General features: G+C 59.9%; 1 protein-coding gene and 1 long non-coding RNA gene across 5 annotated transcripts in view; one reads left to right on the forward strand and one right to left on the reverse strand.

The window, feature by feature from the left end:
* Nucleotides 1-20,288, forward strand: part of PACS2 (phosphofurin acidic cluster sorting protein 2) — a 54,711-nt gene that overhangs the window by 26,836 nt on the left and 7,587 nt on the right. For 3 of the 4 annotated variants that reach the window (XR_012073866.1, XM_072963878.1, XM_072963876.1), the window contains exons 2-17: nucleotides 4,107-4,194; nucleotides 7,101-7,190; nucleotides 8,202-8,327; nucleotides 9,369-9,531; nucleotides 10,055-10,128; nucleotides 10,488-10,568; nucleotides 11,787-11,846; nucleotides 14,272-14,429; nucleotides 15,875-15,965; nucleotides 16,290-16,364; nucleotides 16,674-16,816; nucleotides 18,149-18,281; nucleotides 18,557-18,661; nucleotides 18,841-18,947; nucleotides 19,338-19,492; nucleotides 19,901-20,011. Coding sequence is in view for 3 of the 4 variants with exons in the window: in XM_072963878.1 (XP_072819979.1) it covers nucleotides 4,107-4,194; nucleotides 7,101-7,190; nucleotides 8,202-8,327; nucleotides 9,369-9,531; nucleotides 10,055-10,128; nucleotides 10,488-10,568; nucleotides 11,787-11,846; nucleotides 14,272-14,429; nucleotides 15,875-15,965; nucleotides 16,290-16,364; nucleotides 16,674-16,816; nucleotides 18,149-18,281; nucleotides 18,557-18,661; nucleotides 18,841-18,947; nucleotides 19,338-19,492; nucleotides 19,901-20,011 (1,760 nt within the window). In the remaining variant the exon portion in view is untranslated. The remainder of the gene's footprint in view (nucleotides 1-4,106; nucleotides 4,195-7,100; nucleotides 7,191-8,201; nucleotides 8,328-9,368; nucleotides 9,532-10,054; nucleotides 10,129-10,487; nucleotides 10,569-11,786; nucleotides 11,847-14,271; nucleotides 14,430-15,874; nucleotides 15,966-16,289; nucleotides 16,365-16,673; nucleotides 16,817-18,148; nucleotides 18,282-18,556; nucleotides 18,662-18,840; nucleotides 18,948-19,337; nucleotides 19,493-19,900; nucleotides 20,012-20,288) is intronic. The other variant, XM_072963877.1, reaches the window with a different exon arrangement.
* Nucleotides 7,821-9,932, reverse strand: LOC140697032 (uncharacterized). The gene is made up of 3 exons (XR_012073867.1): nucleotides 9,299-9,932; nucleotides 8,715-8,859; nucleotides 7,821-8,213 (listed from the first exon to the last, which is right to left on the reverse strand). It is a non-coding gene; the product is annotated as an uncharacterized lncRNA (long non-coding RNA).

Below are 20,288 nucleotides of genomic sequence, written 5' to 3' on the forward strand. Positions count from 1 at the left end.
AGATGTGTGACTTGCAAGTATTTTCTCCCAGTCTTAGCTTGTCTTCTTATCCTCTTAACAGTGTTTTTCACAGAGCAAAGTTTTAAATTTTGATGACATCCAGTTTATCAAACTCTCTTTTTCTAGTCTGTCAATCCATATGCCTTTCCTTTTCAACACCACACTGTCGTGATTACTGCAGGTCTGTAACGAGCCTCTGTATCAGGTGGTGAGAGGTCTCCACCTGACTTTGTTCTCCATTTTCAAAGTTATTGTTACTGTTTTTCTACTGAAGTATAGTTGATTCACAGCACTGTGTTAGTTTCAGGTGTGCAACACAGTGATGCAGTGTTTTACAGGTTGTGCTCCACTTAGAGTTATCATGATCTGCTGGCTCCGCTCCCTATGCTGTACAACGTGTCCTTGTAACTCATCTATTTCATACGCAGTCGTAGTCGTTTGTCCCTCTTGATCCCCTGCCCCATCTCCTCCCTCCCTCTTCCCTCTGCCCACTGGTGAGGGAAGTTTATTCTCTGTATATCTAAGTCTGTGTCTGTTTTGTTTTATTTTTTAGATGCCACATGTAAGTGGTAACATAGAGTATTTTGTCTTTGACTTACTTCTAGGTCCATCCATGCAGGGTGTTTTTTCGTTCTTATTTATGGTTGGGTAGTACTCCATTGTGTGTGTGTGTGCGTGTGTGCGCGTGTGTGTACACGCCACGTCTCTGTCCAGTCCTCTGTCGATGGGCACTTGGGCGGCTTCTGTGTCTCGGCTGCTGTAAATAGTGCTGCTGTGAGCACGGGGCGCAGGTGTCTTTTCCAGTCAGTGTTTCCATCTCTTGCTTTTACACACCCACACACCCGGGAGTGGGACTGCTGGACTGTGTGGTAGTTCTGTTTTTAGTTTTTTGAGGAACCTCTATAGTGGCGGCACCAATTTACATTCCCACCAACAGTGTACGAGGGTCCCCTCTGCCACATCCTCGCCAGCACTTGTTATTTGTCGCCTTTTTGATAGTAGCCCTCCTGACAGCTGTGAGGTGTCATTGTGGTTTTCATTCGCATTTCCCTGACGATCAGTGTTGAGCCTCTCTTCACATGCCTGTTGGCCATCTGTGTGTCTTCTTTGGGAAAAAAAGCTATTCAGGCCTCCTGACCATTTTTTAATTGGGTTGGTTGTTTGTTTGTTTGTTTGATCTTGAGTTGTATGAGCTGTTTGTGTATTTTGGGCAGCAACCCCTGATCGGTCATATTGTTTGCAAATATAGTCTCCCATTCCGTGGACTGTCTCTTTGTTTGGTCAGTGGTTTCCTTTGCGCAAAAGTTTTTAAGTTGAATTAGGTCCCATTTGTGTATTTTTGCCTTTTTGCAAAGTTGTTTTGATTGTTCTAGTTCCTTTGCCTTTGCATATAAATCGAAAAGTCAGCTTACCGGTAACTGCAAAGAGGTCTTAGTGGGATTTCATTAAATCTGCAGAACTGGTTTTGGGAGAAATGATGTCCCCGTTTATTTAGATCTTCTCGGATTCCATGCAACAGCCATGGGGAGTTTCCAGCATGTGTTCCTGCATTTGTTTTGTTCGATTTAGGTATTTCTTTTTTTGTTTGGGGGCTGTTATAAATGGAAGGTTTTTAAGCATGGACTTCAGTTGTTCATTGCTAGTACATAAAAACGTGACTGCCTTTCATCTGTTGCAATGGTGTCATACAATCTTGCTAAGACCATTAGTTCTGGGAGCTGTTCTCACATTCTCCTGCGTTCCGTGGGATGTTCTGCATAAATAATCATGTTGTCTGCAGACAAGAAGAGCTTTATTCTGTCCTTTCTAATCCCTCTTCCTTTTGCTTCCTTCTCTTGCCTTGTTGCCCTGGGCAGCCGTCAGTGCTGCGCTGTGTTGCAGTGGTGAAGGGTGCGCTTTGCCAGGTTCCCATCTTAGGGGACAACATTCCACCCTCACCATCCAGCCTGGTGTTGCCTGAGGGCCTTTGCACGTGCTCTTTACCAGGTTGAGGAAGTTCCCATTTTTTTCCTGGTTCACCCAGAGTTTTTCATCACGAATGGATATTGAAGTTTGTCAAAAGTTTTTCTGAATTCATTGAGATTTTTATGGTTTTTCTTACTTACTCTGTTGATGTGAATTAAACTGATTGATTTCAAATATTGAACCAACCTTGCATTCCTGAAACAAACCCCATTTGGTTGTGGTGTGTTACTTATTGTTCCTTTTATATTTGTCTGGATTCAGTTTGCTAGTATCTTGTTGAAGATTTTTACGTGAGTGTTCAGAAGGGGATACCAGTCTGTAGTTTCCTTTTATTTGCACTGTTTTTGTCTGGTGTTGGTGTTGGTATCAGGGTATTTGCTAACCTCTTAAAATGAGTTGAGAAGTACTCCTTCCTTTTTTGTTTTCTGAAGATGTTTTGTAGAACTGGTGTTATTCTGGTGTTATTTCTTCTTTTAATACCTGGTTGGACTCAGTTGGAGTTTTCCTTTTTCCAAAGTTTTTTTAACTATTAATTCAGTTTCTTTAATGGACTAGGCTGTAGTTCATCCTGGTGAGTTTGGGCAGTTTGTGGCTTTCAGGAAGTTGGTACCTGTTTTCTCAGTTCTCAGACACATGTGCCTGCAGCTGTGTGCAATCCCCGAAGCATGCTCTGGCATGTCTGTGAGGTGCCCAGTGATAGTCCTTCTCTGATTCCTCAGACTGGTTGTTTTTGCCCGCCCCTCCATCTCTTTCTTTACTGCATCAATTGTGTTGCTCTTCTCAAAGAACCGGCTTTTGGTTTTATTATTTTTTTAAATTGTTTCACTGTTTCTGCTTTCATCCTCTGTATTTCCTTCCTTCTCACTGTGGGTTAATTTGCTCTTTTCCTGATGTTTTAAGGTGGAGCTTAGATTACATCCTTGAAAGCATCTTTCTCTCCTAACATAGGCATTTAGTGTCGTGGATTCTCCTCTCAGTTCTGCTTTAGCCGCATCCCGCTGATCTTGACATGTTGTGTCTCACTGTCATTCACATGAAATACGTGAATACGTCTAATGTCCTCCCGGCCTCCCTCTCCGGCCTATTGGTGATTTAGCAGTGTGCTGTTGAGTTTCCCAAGTAGCCGGTGTTTTCCAGCTGTCTTTCTAGTGTTGGCTTATAGTTAACTCCATTTTCATAAGAGAACAGACTGTATGATTTCACTTCTTTAAGTGTGTGCTTGTGAAGCATTGTTTTACGGCCCAGGATGTGGTCTGTCCCGGTGAATGTTAACTCTAGCCTTTTCCCTACAGTTTGTTTGCCCAGCACCACGGGGCCTCCACGGGTGGAGGGGCTGGGCTGGGGGCCCTGAGGGCGGCTCTGCGTGGGAGAGGTGCTGGCCTGTGTTAGGGGCTGTCAGGGGTGCACCCTGTTTGTCTCCAACCTGGAGCTGACCCCGCTGTCCACTCAGGGTGCCTCGCTGCCAGGGGAAGCCCCTGAGTCTGTCTCCTGGCCCCTCTGGGCTCAGTGGAGGGCAGATGACCTCTCCATTGTCATCCAAGCAGCCCCAGAGCCACCACAGGCCTGGCTGACCAGAAGCCCAGCTGGGGTGGGTGGGGCCCTGGAGCTGAGGTAGGAGGGGCTATGTGGATGGGAGGGGCACTGGAGAAGAGGGGCGGGGCCCATTGTGGAGCCCTCCGGTAGGGGGTCCGTGGGAGGCCGTTGAGCTCACAGTCGGGAGCGGCGCTCTGGGCGTTGGTCCCTTGGTCCCTAGGGGCTTCCGCAGTGTGTGGTCAGGCGTCCTGCCTGCTCACCCTCCTGCCTGCCTGTCGGTGGACCCGTACTAGCTACCTGAACAAGAAGGAGACCCACCCTTGCAGACCCTCTGCAGGGGGCGCTTGGTTCAACAGCCTAGGTGTGCTGATGAGTGCCCCCCATGTGCAGGGACCTGAGGACAGCTCCCAGCCTGGCTGGGCCTGGGCTTGGTCTCGTGGGAGACACGATGGCCAGTCTCCAGGAGTGACCAAGTTGCTGGGAGGTGCGGGCAGAGAACCTGAGGTCCAGCTGGGGCTGGGGCTGCTGGGGCTCCTGGGGCGGCCTTCCCCGAGTGTGAGGAGGCCTGAGGGCCTGGTCGCTGCTGAAGCCATCTGTGCCCTTTGCAGGTTGTGCAGCCTGACCTTGAAGAAGCTGGTGGTCTTCAAGGAGCTGGAGAAGGAGCTCATCTCGGTGGTGATCGCCGTCAAGATGCAGGTGAGGGTTCCCCTGTCACTGCCCTAGAGTCGGGCCAGGCAGCCGGGAGACAAGAGGGGGCACAGTTTCCCTGGCCGCCAGACCCTCACCTCTGCGGGCGGCCTGGGGCCGATTCAGATGCCCTGGTGGGGAAGGAACCACCCTCCTGTCTTGTCCCCCATGAAGGGCAGGCCACCCAGGGTCCCAGGACGGGGAGGAAATCGAGTGTGCTGAGCTCCCTCGCAGACGGGCCTCTCAGCGCAGAAGCCCGGGCAGCCCCTCCGCGCACCTCTGCACATGCCCCCCACACGAGGCGTCCCTCCACCAGCCCACCACCCAGGCCCGGCCCAGCCGCGTCACCTTTCACTCCCATGCTATCATACCCTGTGTCCCTTGGGCCTCGTGGGTCCCTTTCTGCCTCTGAACAAGTGTCAGTTGTTTCAGGGGAGCCCACTTCCCCCACCCATCCTCGGGGGAGAGCAGCCCCCAGCCCTCAGTGCTGCCTTCACCCAAGCCCTGGAGGAAGGGTCCTGTCGGCTGTTGGGGCTGCCTTGGCCTTCCGGGGGCCCCCGGGGCCACATCTGCTCCCAGGGATGGGAGGTGGCCTTCAGTCCTTGGCTGCCAGGTAGCGCCTCCTTTGGCCCTTTGTAGCCAACCCCCTGCAGGTGTGGGCATGTGTAGGGTCCACCTCTGCAGGCGCTCCCCGCCAGCACCGCTCACAGGTGGCCTGTGTAGCAGCTTCTGGAAGTGGGACTGTCCTGGGTGTGGCCACCGCGGCGGAAGTGCAGCGGGTATCAGTGCCTGTCCTGTTAGGACCCCAAGGCCGTTGGCACCAAGGGTGAAGGTCCTGTTTCCCCCTCAGGCCCAGGCTGCTGGAGCCCACGTCCTTGGCCTGGCTTGGGTGCTCCAGACCCAGCCCCGGGTTCCTGGCACAGGGTCACTGGGGCTTCCTGGCTAGACCTTCAGGAGCAGCTCAGAGCCAGCGTGAGTCAGGCCGGGAGCTCAGACTGGAGCCCAGGAGGCACGAGGCTGTCTTTCCCAGTCATTTGCCACACCTGCCCCTGGAAAGCATTATGCTTTTGACCCGAGATCTGAAGAAATCCTTTTGCTCACCCAAGCTGCTGCTGTTCTCAGCATCAACCTGGCCATGCCAGGTTGTGTCCCGGGGTCGGAGAAGGTGCCCCACGCAAGAACCGGCCCTCCGGGGTCTGGGTGGCACCAGCTGTGCTCTGGGCCTCCTTGCTCAGGGAGGGGGGATGTCAAGAGCTCTCCGGGCCTTCTGAACAGGTGGCTGACCTATCCCTGGACTCTGACCTCCAACATGACTGACCCACTCACACTCTGGCCTCCTTCCTCCAGCTGCCCATTTCTGTGGTCCTGCATCAAGAACTCAGCCTCTGATGGGGGTCCAAGGCCCCCTCGGAGCTGCCCCGTCCCTCCAGCTCACCCGAGTGCCCCATCACCTGGCTCCCACTCCCCGCTAGTGTCCTCATAGGCAGACCCGCGGCTCCTTGCCTGCTCCTCTATGGGCATCCTCTCCAGCCTGGGTCCCCTGTCTTTCAGCACTGCTCCTGGCTCCCCAGCTACCCCCGCCCCCAGGCTCTTGTGAGTCTACTACATATATATGTACGCACGTACATGGGTTCACTACTGCCCCTCCTCCGTTCTGTGTGTGGACCCTCCTTCACCTGACAGTTCAGGTCCTGACCTGAGTGGAATCAGATGTGCAAGAGATTTGGAAGAAGCTGCTGTGAGGGACAAAGGGCAATGGGCCGGGGGTGCCTGCCCTCTAGGAAAGCAGAGGGAGGGGGAGGACTGGCGGGAGGGGCCACCTTGGCACCCTTCATGCTGGAGCAGCCGCAGGTAGCAAGGCCTTTGGGCCGGCACCACCCGCGTCCGGGGGCAGCAGCCTGGCCTCTGCAGCAGGGCATCCTGTGAAGCCTCACCCCGTCACCACACGGGCCAGCCCGCATGGTGCTGGGGATCCCTTCCCGTCACTCACATCAGCTCCCACGCCTGTTCCTGGGCCCACACCCGACTCCTGTCTCGCCCATTTCTCTGCACCCCTCATTTTGGTCAAGTGCCTCAGGAGTCACCCTGACACCCCCCAGTCAGAGCCGCCTGGTACTCTCTGCTCTCCTTCCCACCTGTGAATCCAGCTCCTGGTGGTGCCCCCAGACATGGGTCTGTCCTGTGTCCAGCTTTCTGCACTGAACACACCTCCAAGGCTCGTTCCTGTCCTGACAGTTATTTAATGCAATACTATGATGACTTTTTTAATCCATTTGAATTTATTTTGGTGTAAGGTTTGATGTTGGGACCTGGGTGTTTTCTCCAGATGATTTATTATTCACGTATCACAGACATTCAGCGATGAGCTTTTCCTGCCGACCTGAAGGCTCACTGTTACATACTGAGTTTGTCTTCGTGTGTGCACGTGTTTTCCAGATCTACTTCTAGGCGTTTGCTCCTCTCCCTACCCTGTGATGGTGCTGCCCTGCTTTAATTAGCGACCTTTGGACCCATTCTGCTCTTGGGGGGCAGCCACCCCTCACCGTTCACTTTTGCAGGAACGCTCGGCGTCTTGCGCACCTGCTACATCCCGTCGTTACCACCTGCATCTCTTTGCTGCATTTCCGTCCAATAGGTGCTGTAAATTTGGCAGTGACCGCTCGTAATCGTAATCTCGCACTGCTTAGGACAGATTCGCAGAGGTGGACGTGGTGCGTCAAAGGATATGGACGTGTTAAATAAGCTCTTGGTAACTCTCCGCACGGTGCCTGAGGGAACCACACGTGCTTGCGCGTCCCGCCCCGCGAGCCGCGCGTGGCTCTTCGTCCGCCCGCCCGTCTGCGCAGGCCGACGTCTTGGCTGTTTCACTTGGAGGTGCCCTCCTCCGACTCGGGCGCTGTCTTCTTGTGTCCCAGGGCTCCAAACGGATCCTGCGGTCCCACGAGATTGTGCTGCCCCCCAGCGGACACGTGGAGACCGACCTGGCGCTGACGTTCTCCCTCCAGGTGGGCCGGCCCCGCGGGACTCGCCCCGCCCCCGGCTCTGCCCGGCCGCGGCCCCGCCCCCTCCTGAGGGTCGGGAGTGCGCCCGGCTCTTTGAGCTGGGTTTTCACAGCGTCCCGTGAGGCAGAAAGCGTAGCGCGGCCAGGACTCGAGCGGTCAGGCTGGGTCAGGGGGCGGAGCAAGCGGAGGCGGCCGGGGTGTGCTGGCGGGGAACGGGCCGCCAGGCCGGGCCCGCGGCCCGTGTGGAACAGCTCCCGGGGAGCGTCGAGTGCGAGGTGGGCGCTCCTTAGACTCGGCAGCGTCCTGCTTAGCACGCTTGCTTTCGAGGGAAATCCTCTGTTCAGTACCGGTGCATCACAGGCCCGTGAAATGCCTCCTCCCTTGCCCTCGGTGTGCGGGACAGGGCTTAGGGGCCCTGCCAGCCCACCTCCCGCCCTGCTCCAAGGCCCCCTCACGCCGGCCCTGACCCGCAGCAGCTTCTGGCTTTTGTGTTGACTTTTCTACTGTTGGGGCGGGAGTCGGGGCAGTCAGGTTTATTGGAGCATGATTTACAAAACCTACCAGTCACCATTTTTAAGTTTATGGTTCCGTGGGTTTTGGCAAAGGGGCACAGGTGTGTAACGACCATCGCAGTCAAGGCGGAGGGCAGGTTTTTATTTGTGACCCTGAAGGAAAACTTGTGCAGGTCTGCTTTGTGCAGTCTGAAGGCCCTGCCCTGCCCTGCGGGGGGGGGGCCTGGCCAGCGCGCCGCCGGCCGGGGCACCTCCTCCTTGCCCCCACGTTGCGAGGGTGCAGGGTGGTCACTGCCCCCTGGACTTCCAACAGATGAGCCCCTGAGCAGTTGTTGCACTTCCGCAGATGCACGTGGGCCCCTCCCCAGGGGAGGGCCTGCGCATGTGGCGCACAACTGCCACCAGTGGCTGTTCATGTGGACCAATGCCAGGGCGTGCGAGACCTCATGAGTGTCGGTGGGCCTGGCCGTCTGCGTGGCTGTGACCCCCCCTTCTCCTGCAGTATCCCCACTTCCTGAAAAGAGAAGGCAACAAGCTTCAGATCATGCTGCAGCGAAGAAAGCGGTATAAGAACCGGACCATCCTGGGCTACAAGACACTGGCGGCCGGCTCCATCAACATGGCCGAGGTGAGCCAGACCTCGCTTCTCTGCCCTCCCAGGAAGGGTGTCCCTGCAGGTGCCCTGCCCCACGCTGCCCCCTGAGCCCCTCAGCCCTTCCCCAGCGCCTCCTGTGTCCCCGCAGGCCCTCACTGCCCACCTGCCCGTCCAGGAAAAGCGCACTGGTGCTCTGGCTCGGCCCCTCCCAGCTGCCTCTGCCTCGAGGGACGCTCAGAGCAGTCAGGGTGCGTGGAGTGCGCAGCTGGGTCTGAGCTTCTCTGTGGTGCGATCAGGCCTTAGCCAAGCCTCCTGGTCCTTGGACCACAGAGTGGTGCAAACAGGTGGGGCCTGGACTCCACGGGGCCCTGGCTGTGCCCTCCACTGGCCCAGGGGCTCTGGCCACCCTGGGCTTCCTACCTCCAGGCTGTTACTGGGCTCAGAGGAGGCTCAAAGGTGCCACTTTGTCGTCACTGGCCATGCAGGCTCTGTCCTTCAGGGCACCGCCAGCCCAGCCCAGATGGGTGGCCTTCTGTCAGAGGCCCAGTTTCTCTCCCACCCTCCTCTGTAAAGGAGAGAGAAGAGTAGGTGTTCCTGGGCTCCTACTGTGGTTCCAAGAGCGTCGGCCCCACCACCCACACCCACACCCACACCCCACCGCCTAGCTGAGTCGGACTCCAGCCGGGCCCTCGCCCATTTGCCTTTTGTGGTCCCTCCTGGACACGGGTCCCTAGAGTGGAATCCCGAGGGTCTGGGCTAGCCCACAGCACAACCTCACACTGCTGCTGCCGACCACCCCCCGCCTCCGACAGCCCTCAGTCCTTAGGGGCTGAGCCTACCGCTGACCTCACCAGCTCAGCCCCGCGTGCTCCCTCTGGACCCATCCACCCTTCTCCCGGGTCTCCTCTTGACCTCCTGCCCTCTGCACCAGAGCTTGCCCCGCTGAGGTGTGGCCCCTTAAGTCAGCACTGACGAAAGCCCGTCAAAAACCCTGACATGTGCACCTGCGCCTTGGGGGGTTCCGGGGCGCTGGTCCTGCTCCAGTGTGCTTCCAGAACCATGCCCTGCCCGCAGGTGATGCAGCACCCTTCCGAGGGTGGCCAGGTGCTAGGCCTCTGCAGCGACATCAAGGAGGCCTCAGTCAAGGTGGCCGAGATCTGGATCTTCTCCCTGTCCAGCCAGCCCATCGACCATGAGGACAGCACCATGCAGGCCGGCCCCAAGGCCAAGTCCACGGGTGAGTGCAGTGATGGGCAGCATCTCTGCCACGTCCTGGCTGCCATCCTGCAGGCTGAGAAGTCAGGGAGTGCGGGCTGTTCTCTGGGCTTCCGGGGTCCAGGCCGCTGCCCTCGCACTGTGACGTCGTCAGTAATCAGGTCTGGAGTCGACCACAGTGCCTTCCAGGGTCTGGGCACAGTCCTGGCATGGGCTGTCGCCTCCGCCACAGTTGTCACTGTCCCCTGAGGTGAGGAAGGGCAGATGGGGACCCAGTCCAGCACAAGATCCAGGCTGACCCTCATGATGGGCAAGGAGGGCTGTAGTGGCCACTGTGAGGTGGGGGTGGGCATGTGGCGGTGGCAAATTGCAACTGCCTCCGCCCCCATCCGTCCACCTGCCAGGGCCATCTGGCCTCCATCCCCATGGCCGCTGGGCTGTCGCGGTTCCCTGCACGACCAGGGGCCATCACGAGGGCACCCCTCATTGCCGGGACACCGGCCGGAACCTCGAGGAGCCCTCCATTCCATGTGCTTGCTCCGCAGATAACTACTCCGAGGAGGAGTACGAGAGCTTCTCCTCTGAGCAGGAGGCCAGCGACGACGCCGTGCAAGGGCAGGTAACCGGGGCTGGGGGGACACACTGGCCTCAGGGCTCCTGCCTAGACCCCCAGCAGCTGCGCAGCCCCCAGTGGTTGGGCCCAGGACCCTCCAGAGCTACCATCAGGAGGGCAGCACGGGGCGTGAGAGGCTGGGAGCCTGGCCCCCATGTGCCAAGCCTCGTTCCCCTGTCCCCCGTCCCCCGTGCCCCATTCTCCGTCCCCGGGGTTGGGAGTGCATCAGCAGACAGCTGGGGCGCCTGGGAGCCCAGCCCCTCCCTGAGCCGCCCAGGGAAGCCGCCCATCCATAGGTGGTGGGAGAAGGGTCCCAGGGGCACTACGCGGGCAGCCCCAGGCTCAGGCACTGCACATCTCTGCAGGATTTGGACGAGGACGACTTTGATGTGGGGAAACCCAAGAAGCAGCGGCGATCGCTAGTAAGAACGACGTCCATGACCAGGGTCGGTGGAAACTGGTTTTACTAACCCTGGGGGGGAGGGGGGGTGGGCCTGGGTTGGGGCACAGGGGCGCTGGCCAGTTGAGCTCTCAGGAGGGGTGGGTCAGGACCTGAGGCGCCCATTCTGGGGTCACAGTGGGTACCGTGCCGTTCCCAGCAGCCCAGCTCTATGGCTTCTCCTGAGGTCCAGTCTTTCCCCAAATATGGTGTGAGGGCAGGAGACTCCAGGCTATGGCCGTGCCCTGGAGGGGTTGCGAGGCGTCCGGCTATTGTCAGAGCCTCACTGGCAAGCGGGAGCCAGGTGGGGCGTCCCTCTGACACAGGCCTAGAGGGCAGTGGGCAGGTGGGCTGCCTCCTCATTGCCCAGGCCGCTGCCTGTTTGGCCCAGACACATCCTTTGTGAGGCCTGCACCCTGTCTCTGTTCTGGGCAGATGGCCTCAGGGGCTTATCCTCCAAGAGGCAAGTCCAGGCAGGGGCCACAGCCCATCATGGGATGTCCACCACTGGGCACCCAGGGCTCCTGGAAGAGCTCTCCGTGCCGGGCCATGGCCTCAGGCCAGGCCAGGGCGGAGCGCGGCCAGGGAAGCCCCCAAAACCTTGCCCCTGTCTGGCAGTGCTGGGAAGTCATGGGTGGTCCCGATACACTGAGTGCAGTGCATGTTCTGGGCCACGTGCACAGCCCACACCTGCTGGGGCAGCTCTGTCTGAGCCTCAGTTACAGGACCCGGGTGCCCAGCTTCTGCAGTGGGGAGTGTGGGTCTCCCTTTGTAGGGTCAGCCTCTGAGGGTGGCTGAGTGACCATCTTGGTCAGCGGCCAGTGGCCAGAGCTGAGCCTCTGCGGTGCAGGGCGGCACCAGGGCCAGATGGAGCTTGGGCTCCCACTGAGCCCCTGCCAGCAAGTCCCAGGGAGGAAGGGCCGGACAGCCTCATGTGCACAGAGGCTTCTGGAAGAGCCACAGATGTGGCACACACCCTCCGCCTGGTTCCCCTCACCAGCTCTGGGCTGTCAGCTCCGCCTGGGTCCTCCTTGAAGTCTGGCCTCAGCCGTAGGTTCAAATGCTGATGAAAACACCGCTGTTCAAGTGCTGAGAGCCACAGGAGAGTCCGCCAGCGTCGCGGCGGGTCTGAGCTGGGGCCGCAGCAGCCCAGGCGCCGGCCTTGCCACGCTTTCCTGGGGGAAGCAGCTGCTTGGGTTCTGACCCTGCTCTGCTTGTCTTGCAGCAACAAAACTTCAAGCAGAAAGTCGTGGCTCTGCTGCGGAGGTTTAAAGTTTCCGATGAGGTGAGTGAGTGCCCCCCCCCAACTCAAGGCCCACAGCGTCCTGGGTCGGGGGAGGGCTCTGGAGGCCAGTTCTGGGAGAGGTCCTGGCTCTGCTGCTGCTGTCCTCGTGGTCCTCTGAACATCGCTGTCCTTGCCCAAGAGAGTGGGTGATGGTGGTGCCCCCAACCCCGGGGACCCTTGAGGGGCCAGCAGGGGCCCCAGGAGGTGCCACTATGTTGCCTGAATTACAACTTGATGAGCAGACCTGGAGGAAGGCCAGCATTGTCTCTGGGGGTGACCACAGGTTTTTCTGTTCGTGTTTTTGTTTTTTTTTTTTTATAAATTGACTTTAAATTTTAGAATAGTTTTAGGTTCACAGCAAAACCGAGCAGGAAGTGGAGTCTCCATGTGCCCCCGTCACCTCACACACAGCACCCCCACCCCCCCACCATCAATAAATATACTGTGTGTTTTAAAAACAACTTTTTTTGGAGGGAGGGTATAGTTCAAGTGGTAGAGTGCATGCTTAGCGTGCACAAGGTCCTGGATTCAGTACCTCCATCGAAAAAACAAACTAAATAAATGTAATTACCTCCCCCCTGCAAAAAGAAAAAAAGAAAGAAAGGAAAGAAAAAGGAAGAAAGAAAGAAGAAACTTGTTTTAGCCTTTTCTCAGTCTCCAGATTTTCTATGATGAGTTTGTATAACTTTTACAACCAGAAGAAAAATACCCTGTTGTTTTTAATGTGATCAGAAGAAAATCCGTCCCCAGGTTCTGGGCTCCCCCTCCCCCCGGCCAGGAGAGGTGGCGTGTAGGTGTCTCAGCCCCAGAGGCGCTGTCCTCTCACGCGGTCACGACAGCATGGACCCCGCGGCCGAGCACCCGCGCACAGGGAGGCTGCGCCCTCAGAAGCAGCAGTGGCGGGGCCAGTGGCTCGCTCTAGACACAGGTGCTAAAGGCAGGCCTGTCTCGGCCACAGTCCTCCCCAGGCTGGTCTACAGATTCAACACGAGTGCTGTCCGATCGCCAACGCCTTGCTGCAGAAATCAGCCAGGTGGTCCTAACCCTCATGCCTAAAGGCAGGGGGCCCGGGATAAGCAAAGCAGTCTTGACAAAGAGCAAAGCTGGAGGACTCGCCCCTTCTGTTTTCCAAACTTGCTCAAAGCTACCGTGACCAGACGGCGTGACGGGGCAGAGAAGGAAGGTGGGGTCCAGATACAAACCCTTCTGTTCGTGGTCAGCTGGCTTCCGACAGGATGCCGAAAGCGTTCCGGGGGGTGGGACGGGGTGGGGATTGGCCTTTTCAGCAACTAGTACTGGAACAGCTGGAACTCTGCCAAAGAGTGAAGTGGGACCCTGCCTCACACCGTGCACAGAAGTAACTCCCAGTGGGCCAGAGCGAGAACTGTGAAACTCTTAGAAGGAAACCTAAAAGTGAATCTTTGTGGCCTGGGTCAGACAACAGTTTCTAGGATACGGCACCAAGAGCACCAGCAAAGAAAGGGAAAACAGGCAAGTGGGGCTGCACTGAGGTTTGGAGCCTCCGCGCTCCGGGCAGAGGGCGGAGCGGCAGCCCGTCGGACGGGAAGGTTGTCTGCACATCACACAGCTGACAAGGAACTTGTGTCCAGAATGTGTGAAGAACTCTGACAGCCCAAAAACAAAGCAGTGCAATGAAAAATTAATTGTTCACTTTAAAAATTGGGCAAAGGAAAGAAAATCGGGCAAAGGCTCTGACTAGGTATTTTTCCAAAAAAGAAATGCAAAAAGCCAATAAGCACCTGATCTGCTCGTCGCCTCCAGGCATCAGGGAAGGCAGGTCAGGGCCACCGCGAAACACCACTTAGTACCCAGCAGGGTGGCTGTCGTCAGCGCGGAAAATCGGTGCTGGAGAGGCTGTGTCGTGACTGGAACCCTCACACGTGCTGGGGGAGCAGAAAATGGTGCAGCCACTTTGGAAAACAGGCCCGCAGTTCTTCAAAAAGTGAAATATGCCTGCCAGACGCCCAGCAGTCCCACGAGAGATGGTCACAGAAGCTCTGTGTGGAGCAGCAAACACAGAACGGCCCCAGGTCGTCCTTTCCGTACATGCATCACGCCGAGCAAGAGAAGGCTGCCGCCATGTGATTGCAGTTCTGTGCCGTCCTGCACAAGACCTGGCGCCCGGGGCCTGGGGGCACTGTGAGGGGGCAGGGGCGCCCTGGGGAGGGCAGCCTTTTCTGGCCCGATTGTGACGGTGCCACGCAAAGGCTCACACTGTGTCTGTGTGTGACCTGGGAAGGACAGCCACACCGCGCCCAGCACCCCGCGACCTAAGGTCCCCCAGGGACACCTCTGGGTCTGGAATAACAAGGCTGGAAGAAGGGTGCTTGGTGGCTGTGCACCTGTCTGTCCTGCAGACGCCCCTTCCTGTCAGGCCAGCCTCACCCGTCTGACCTCACTGTAGGTCCTGGACTCGGAGCAGGACCCTGCAGAGCATGTCCCCGAGGTGGAGGAGGACCTGGACCTCCTGTACGACACGCTGGACATGGAGCACCCCAGCGACAGTGGCCCCGACATGGAGGACGACGACAGCGTTCTCAGCACCCCCAAGCCGAAGCTCAGGTGGGCAGGCCCTCGGGGGCGGGGGGACACAGGCCCTGAGAGAGCTCCTGGGGAGCGAGAAGTGGCAGAGTCGCAGGGTTGCGTTTGCTTTCGGGAATCTCTCTCTGGAATCTGCTGGGAACACGAAGAGGGAGACCGGTGAGGAGGCGGCTGAGGTCAGCCCTGTGGGGGCCGCTGGGTCGGGGAGGGAGGGGCGGGCTGGGAGGTTGTGTGGGAGGCCAGGGCTCTGGGCGTGGGGCAGGTGGGAGGTGGGCTGAGCAGGGGGTGCTGGCTGGGCCGTCCCAGGAGGGGACCAGAGCATGCGGGGCCACAGGGCTCCCTGTTCAACAGAGAGGCAGGCCTGCTGGGAACCTCAGAGGGTGTCCACCCCAAAGGAGTCCCGGGGAAGGTGGGGAGCCCTGAGGCTGGGCTGGGCAGGAAGAGGGAAGGTCTGAGTCAGAGTCAGGAAGGTTTGTGGACCCTTTGGTTTTCAAACTTCTTAAAACAAGCATCAGTAAGACAGAAGCACACACAAGAAAGGGTGTGCCATGTTGTCACGTGCCCCCAGCCCATACTGCTGCCTCCCAGACCTGTGCCGGCCTGGCCCCACCTCAGGCACCAGTTCCCTGGGCCGCTGACCGGTGCCCAGTTACTCCTGGAGTTTGACATCAGGTCAGGGTGTTGGCCGCTGGCCTCCTGGGGGCTCTGGGCACTGGTCTCAGGCTCGGCCAGGTGGGTATAGAACAGGGGTCCCGCTTCAAGGCCAGCATGTGCAGCCACGGTCCTCAGTCTGCGGACCCCTCTGACCTCCCTTTCCCTTCACTGGAGAAGGTCTCGACCAGCCCCTGTTACAGCAGCTGCCGGCTGGCCCAGGCCGTCCCCCTCACCTCCCCGCCTGTAGCTCCGTGGCGTCAGCTGCACCTGCGGAGTGAGTCCCTGGCCAGCAGGGTCCCAGTCCTGCCTGTTGCTCACGGTGGTCACGTTACCACGTCCCCCCCACGGCTTTACCGTCAGTAGTCCCGCCCCTCATTTTAGCTGGACCTTAATTCTGCTGCCTACGTGTCGCTACCTGCTGGGCGGGACGTGCAACCTGGGTTTGCCCGTGCCTGGCGATGGCGTCCTCACTGGGCTGTCCGTGTGCTCCTGTGTTCCTGCCGGCTGGCCGTGGGGCCCCAGGGCTCCACTGGACACCCTTCCAACAGGGCTGTCCTGCAGTTGCTGTGCATGCTGGCCACTCTCCAGGGCTAGAGCTGACATTGGATGGGGTTTCGGGGTACAGGTCTTCTTGGCTGCTCTGAGGGTGGATGGAGGAGCTAGGGGGCAGTGGGCGCCCAGTGTCCTTGCCTATGCCGTGGTCCTCCAGGGTGGGGGCCCTGCTCTGCATCCCACCCCCCACCAGGCCCAGTGGCTGCACCTTCAATGGGGAGGGGACTGGGAATGACCCCTTCTCTGTCCCCACCACTCAGGCCGTACTTCGAAGGTCTGTCCCACTCCAGCTCGCAGACAGAGATCGGAAGCACCCACAGTGCCCGGAGCCAGAAGGAGCCTCCGAGTCCGGTGAGCGGCCCCGACTCAGGCAGCCCACACTCCTGCCGGGACCCTCGGGATGTCCCGGTCCTCTCTGCCTGTCGGAGTCACTCGGGGTGCCACTTACACATGAATCAGTGCTGGACAAACCTGAAGCTCAGTGCACTTTTGGGTTGTTCCCTGTCCCCTGCCTGCAGCTGGGTGACTTTCCTGGGGCAACCCCAAGCCCACAGTCAGGAATCCCAGCCGGTCTCCCCAAGCTGTCTGTGAGCCTGGAACCCCCTGCCCAAAGGTGACCCAGTCTCGGCACCCCTGTTGAGCACAGCCTGACTCCTTTCCATCCTGTCCACACAGGCTGACGTGCCCGAGAGGACGCGGGCCCTGGGAGGCAAGCAGCCAAGTGACAGCATCTCCGACTCAGTGGCCCACGTAAGCAGGCAAAGGGCCATGTTCACACCTGTGGGCTGGCACAGAACCCACTTACAGGCTGCATTCAGGGTCTGACCCCTGACCGGGCAGGGCAGGCCCCACAGGCAGGTCCTCTTGCTTCCACTGCCCAGGGCCTGTGTGTAGAACCACAATGAGGGGCCCCCTGGAGTTACCCCATCCCAGGAGCGGTCAGAGCCCTGTCCACGTGCCAGGAGCTGCCCGCCCGTTAGAGGCCTGAACACCCTCTCCCAAACCAAGGCCCCTTGGGCACAGGAGTGTGTCCCCACGGTTCCCTCCTCTGCCCCTCAGAGCGCACCCCCCGCCGGGGAGCAGCCAGCGCAGCCCGAGGAGAGCCCGGAGGTGGAGACCCCTGCGCTGGACGTGTTCACCGAGAAGCTGCCACCCAGCGGGCGGATCACAAAGACAGAGTCCCTGGTCATCCCCTCCACCAGGTGACCGGCCGCTCTGGGGAGGCGATGCCTACAGGGGCCGGTGCAGGAGGGAGTGTGGATGCCCCACTGGGGCAGGGCCCGTCTGACGCAGTGAGAATCACTGGGGAAATACATGGGTCTCCAGGCCCATCCCTGGAGGTCCACGTTGGACCCCCACACCCCTCCGTCTGCAACTAGCCACCTGCAGGTCTGACTGGGCCGAGGTGCAGCTGCCTGCTCCGAGGGCAGGGACGGTCCTCCTGTCTCTCTCTCCCGTTCTCCTGGACCTGGCCCTCAGGTCCTGTGGGGCCCACGGGTGAGGCTCCAAGGAGAGTGGGCCAAGCACCCGTGCAGGTGGGCACAGCCCTCAGGGAGCGGGGTGGCGTCCAGCACGGGGCCTCTGTGGGGCGGGCGGCAGGGCCGGGGCCCCAAGGCCCTGCCTCCTGGGGGGGCCCACGGCTGGTGAGCAAGCATCAGAGCTGGAGTCTGAGTTGTGGGGACTTGGTGGCTTCCTGGTGGAGGACAGTCTTCTGGGTCTGTCACGTGCCCTCTTCAGCCCTCTGATGCCCTGGTCAGATCTGGGCCACAGCCCTCGCCCCCGCTCTGCTGCCCCTTCCCTGGGCGCCCGGGGTCACTCCTTGCCAAGGCTAGCCACGGGGCCACAGTCCCGGGCAGCTGACACTCACGTGCTGCATCAGGCCTCACGCCCTAGTTTCACAGTGTGTGTGCCCCACGTCAGTCCTTCACCCCACAATCCGCCCTCACTGCCCACCACCTGCCCCGCCACCCCGTGCAGATCCACTCACAGGAGAAACAAGAAATAAAACCCAGCATGAACCCAGGATTCAGTATTGAACCCTCCCCCTGGATTTTCACCCAATGGGAGCCCCCGCCCTGGGCATGAGAGTCAGCCCGTTTCTGCCAGACCTAGGTTTCTGTGCAGGATTTTTCCAGAAGCAGTGGCTCTGGGTGCTGGCATTTACCTGGTGGGGGTGCACAGAGGCCTTTGTCAGGACAGAGGGCTACCTGAGTGCCAGGATGCCGGCACTGGCCTGCACCGGGCTTGTCCCAGGGTGGGGGTCTGTCTTCACAGGGGGCCCTGAGCTCCCTCGTGTCTGCCCTGCTCAGGACAAGGAAGCAGCTGTGGATGAGGCCCCACTAGGGTACCCAGGGGCCAGGGCACAGGCTGGACCTTAGGCCGTGGCTGCCGGGCCCCCTGAGGTTGGGCTGTGTGGCCTATGGCCCTGCTGCCCTCCAGCTGACACTGACCATTCTTAGCTGTCCCCACCGATGAGCGTCCCCCTTCCCTTGGGCAGTGAACGTGCCTGCCCCAGCTTGCCCTGTCCCCCACAGGTCCGAGGGGAAGCAGGCTGGCCGCCGGGGCCGGAGCACGTCCTTGAAGGAGCGGCAGCCGGCGCGTCCACAGAACGAGCGGGCCAATAGCCTGGACAACGAGCGCTGCCCGGACACACGGAGCCACCTGCAGGTGTGGGCGCTGTGGAGGGCGGGCGCCTGCCAGGGGCCGGGACCGGGGCCGCCCTGGGGCGGACCCCGCGCCCTGCCGCCTGGCCGGCTGGGCTGCAGTGGCCCCACAGTGCCTTCAGCCCTGGGGCCGCTGTCTAGAGCCAGGCTGTGTATCTGAGTGCGGGCGGGGCTGGGCTTCCCTCCCTGCTCCCAGTTGTCTGCTGGGGGGTCGCGGGGCAGGTGAGGGGGCGGGGGCGGCGCCCCTTGTGCTGGGCATGGACAGCCCTGTGTCTCCAGATCCCCAGGAAGACTGTGTATGACCAGTTAAACCACATCCTCATCTCCGATGACCAGCTTCCTGAGAACATCATTCTCGTCAACACCTCAGACTGGCAGGGGCAGGTGGGGAGGGGCTGGCGTCCTCCCTGCGGGCCGAGTGGGAAGTGGCGGTGCCTCCTCTCTGTAGGATGGGGTGGGGGGTGTCTGGCCAGCCTCGCCTGCTGTGGATGGCTGACCCGGCCTGCTCCCAGGCGGGCTGGTGGTGGCTGGCTCAGAGGCTCCCCTTCTTCCCTGCCTCCCAGTTCCTCTCTGACGTCCTGCAGCGGCACACACTCCCTGTGGTGTGCACGTGCTCTGCGGCTGACGTCCAGGCGGCCTTCAGCACCATCGTCTCCCGGATACAGAGATAGTGAGTCCTGCACTGCCCCTGACTGCCCAGTGGCATTGCTGCCCAGGTGTCCGTCGGGGCCTCTGCACTCCACCCTGCATGGGGCTCTGCTTGTAGCCCCACAGGCTTCCTGCAGCCCCGTCTTCTCTCAGAACTGGGTGGGTGGCTGGAGCAGTGCTGGGGGCGCCTGAGCAAGGCTGGCAGAACTGCCCACCCTGCGTGGGGCGCCCGCTGTCTGGGAGGCCTGGGTTTCAGTGGCCCCATCATAGTGGTGAGCTGTGGGACAGGCCCTGAGTTCAGGGGGAGCAGGGGAGCCCTGGGGCCCCCTCGGGCTCAGTGAGGCTGGTCCTCACTGCGAGGACGGCTCCCTGAGGTGTCTGTCCCCTCTCGTCCTGCCGCCACCGACCGCAGCTGCAACTGCAATTCCCAGCCCCCGACCCCCGTGAAGATCGCGGTGGCGGGAGCACAGCATTACCTCAGCGCCATCCTGCGGCTCTTCGTGGAGCAGCTGTCCCACAAGACCCCCGACTGGCTGGGCTACATGCGCTTCCTCGTCATCCCGCTGGGTGAGGGGCCAGCGCCACGCGGGGGATGCTGCTGAGCTTGATCCTGCAACATGGTTGCCCCAGAGATGTCCACACCCCGAGGGCCCCACAGTTAGGATAACTCGTTGCTGATTTCGGTTTGTTGTCAGAAATGCAAAGCAGTGATTAGTTATTGATCTTTTTAAGTCATCAAAATTCTGTGTGGTTTAACTCTGTCTGCCAGAACGAGGCGAGGCCTAGAGGAGACCCCTCCCCACAGCGCGAGACCCGCCGCATCCGAGGCTGTGTGGTCCGCGGGACACACCCTGGCGCGGCCGGGTGGGCTGTCTGCCGAGGCAGCGGCAGAGCCGCCTGGTCCAGGAGCCACGGCGCAGAACTGCGGGGTGTGTGGGGGTCAGCACGTCCTGACGCTGCCCCCTCGGCCCGCAGGCTCCCACCCCGTGGCCAGGTACCTGGGCTCCGTGGACTACAGGTACAACAACTTCTTCCAGGACCTGGCCTGGAGAGACCTGTTCAACAAGCTGGAGGCCCAGAGCGCTGGTGAGGCCCGGGCCTCGCCGCCCGCTCCAGCCCTGGCCCAGCTGTGCCATGCCACCCCACCTTGGTGTCCACGGCCCCACTCCCCTCCCACCCACATTCCACCTCGTCCACGACCCCACACCCCTCACCTCCACTCCACCGTGCCCCGTTAGAATGGGGGTCGTACTGCTGTCCTGAGGCGAGACTGGAGACCTGTGTGCCTCCCTCCCGGCCACAGCGGTCCCTGAGCTACAGGGGGCGAGGGGTCAGTGGACAGCCTCAGCTGGGACGCTGAGGC

This window comes from Vicugna pacos, chromosome 6, assembly GCF_048564905.1.
Source record: "Vicugna pacos chromosome 6, VicPac4, whole genome shotgun sequence".
Lineage (NCBI taxonomy): Eukaryota > Metazoa > Chordata > Mammalia > Artiodactyla > Camelidae > Vicugna > Vicugna pacos.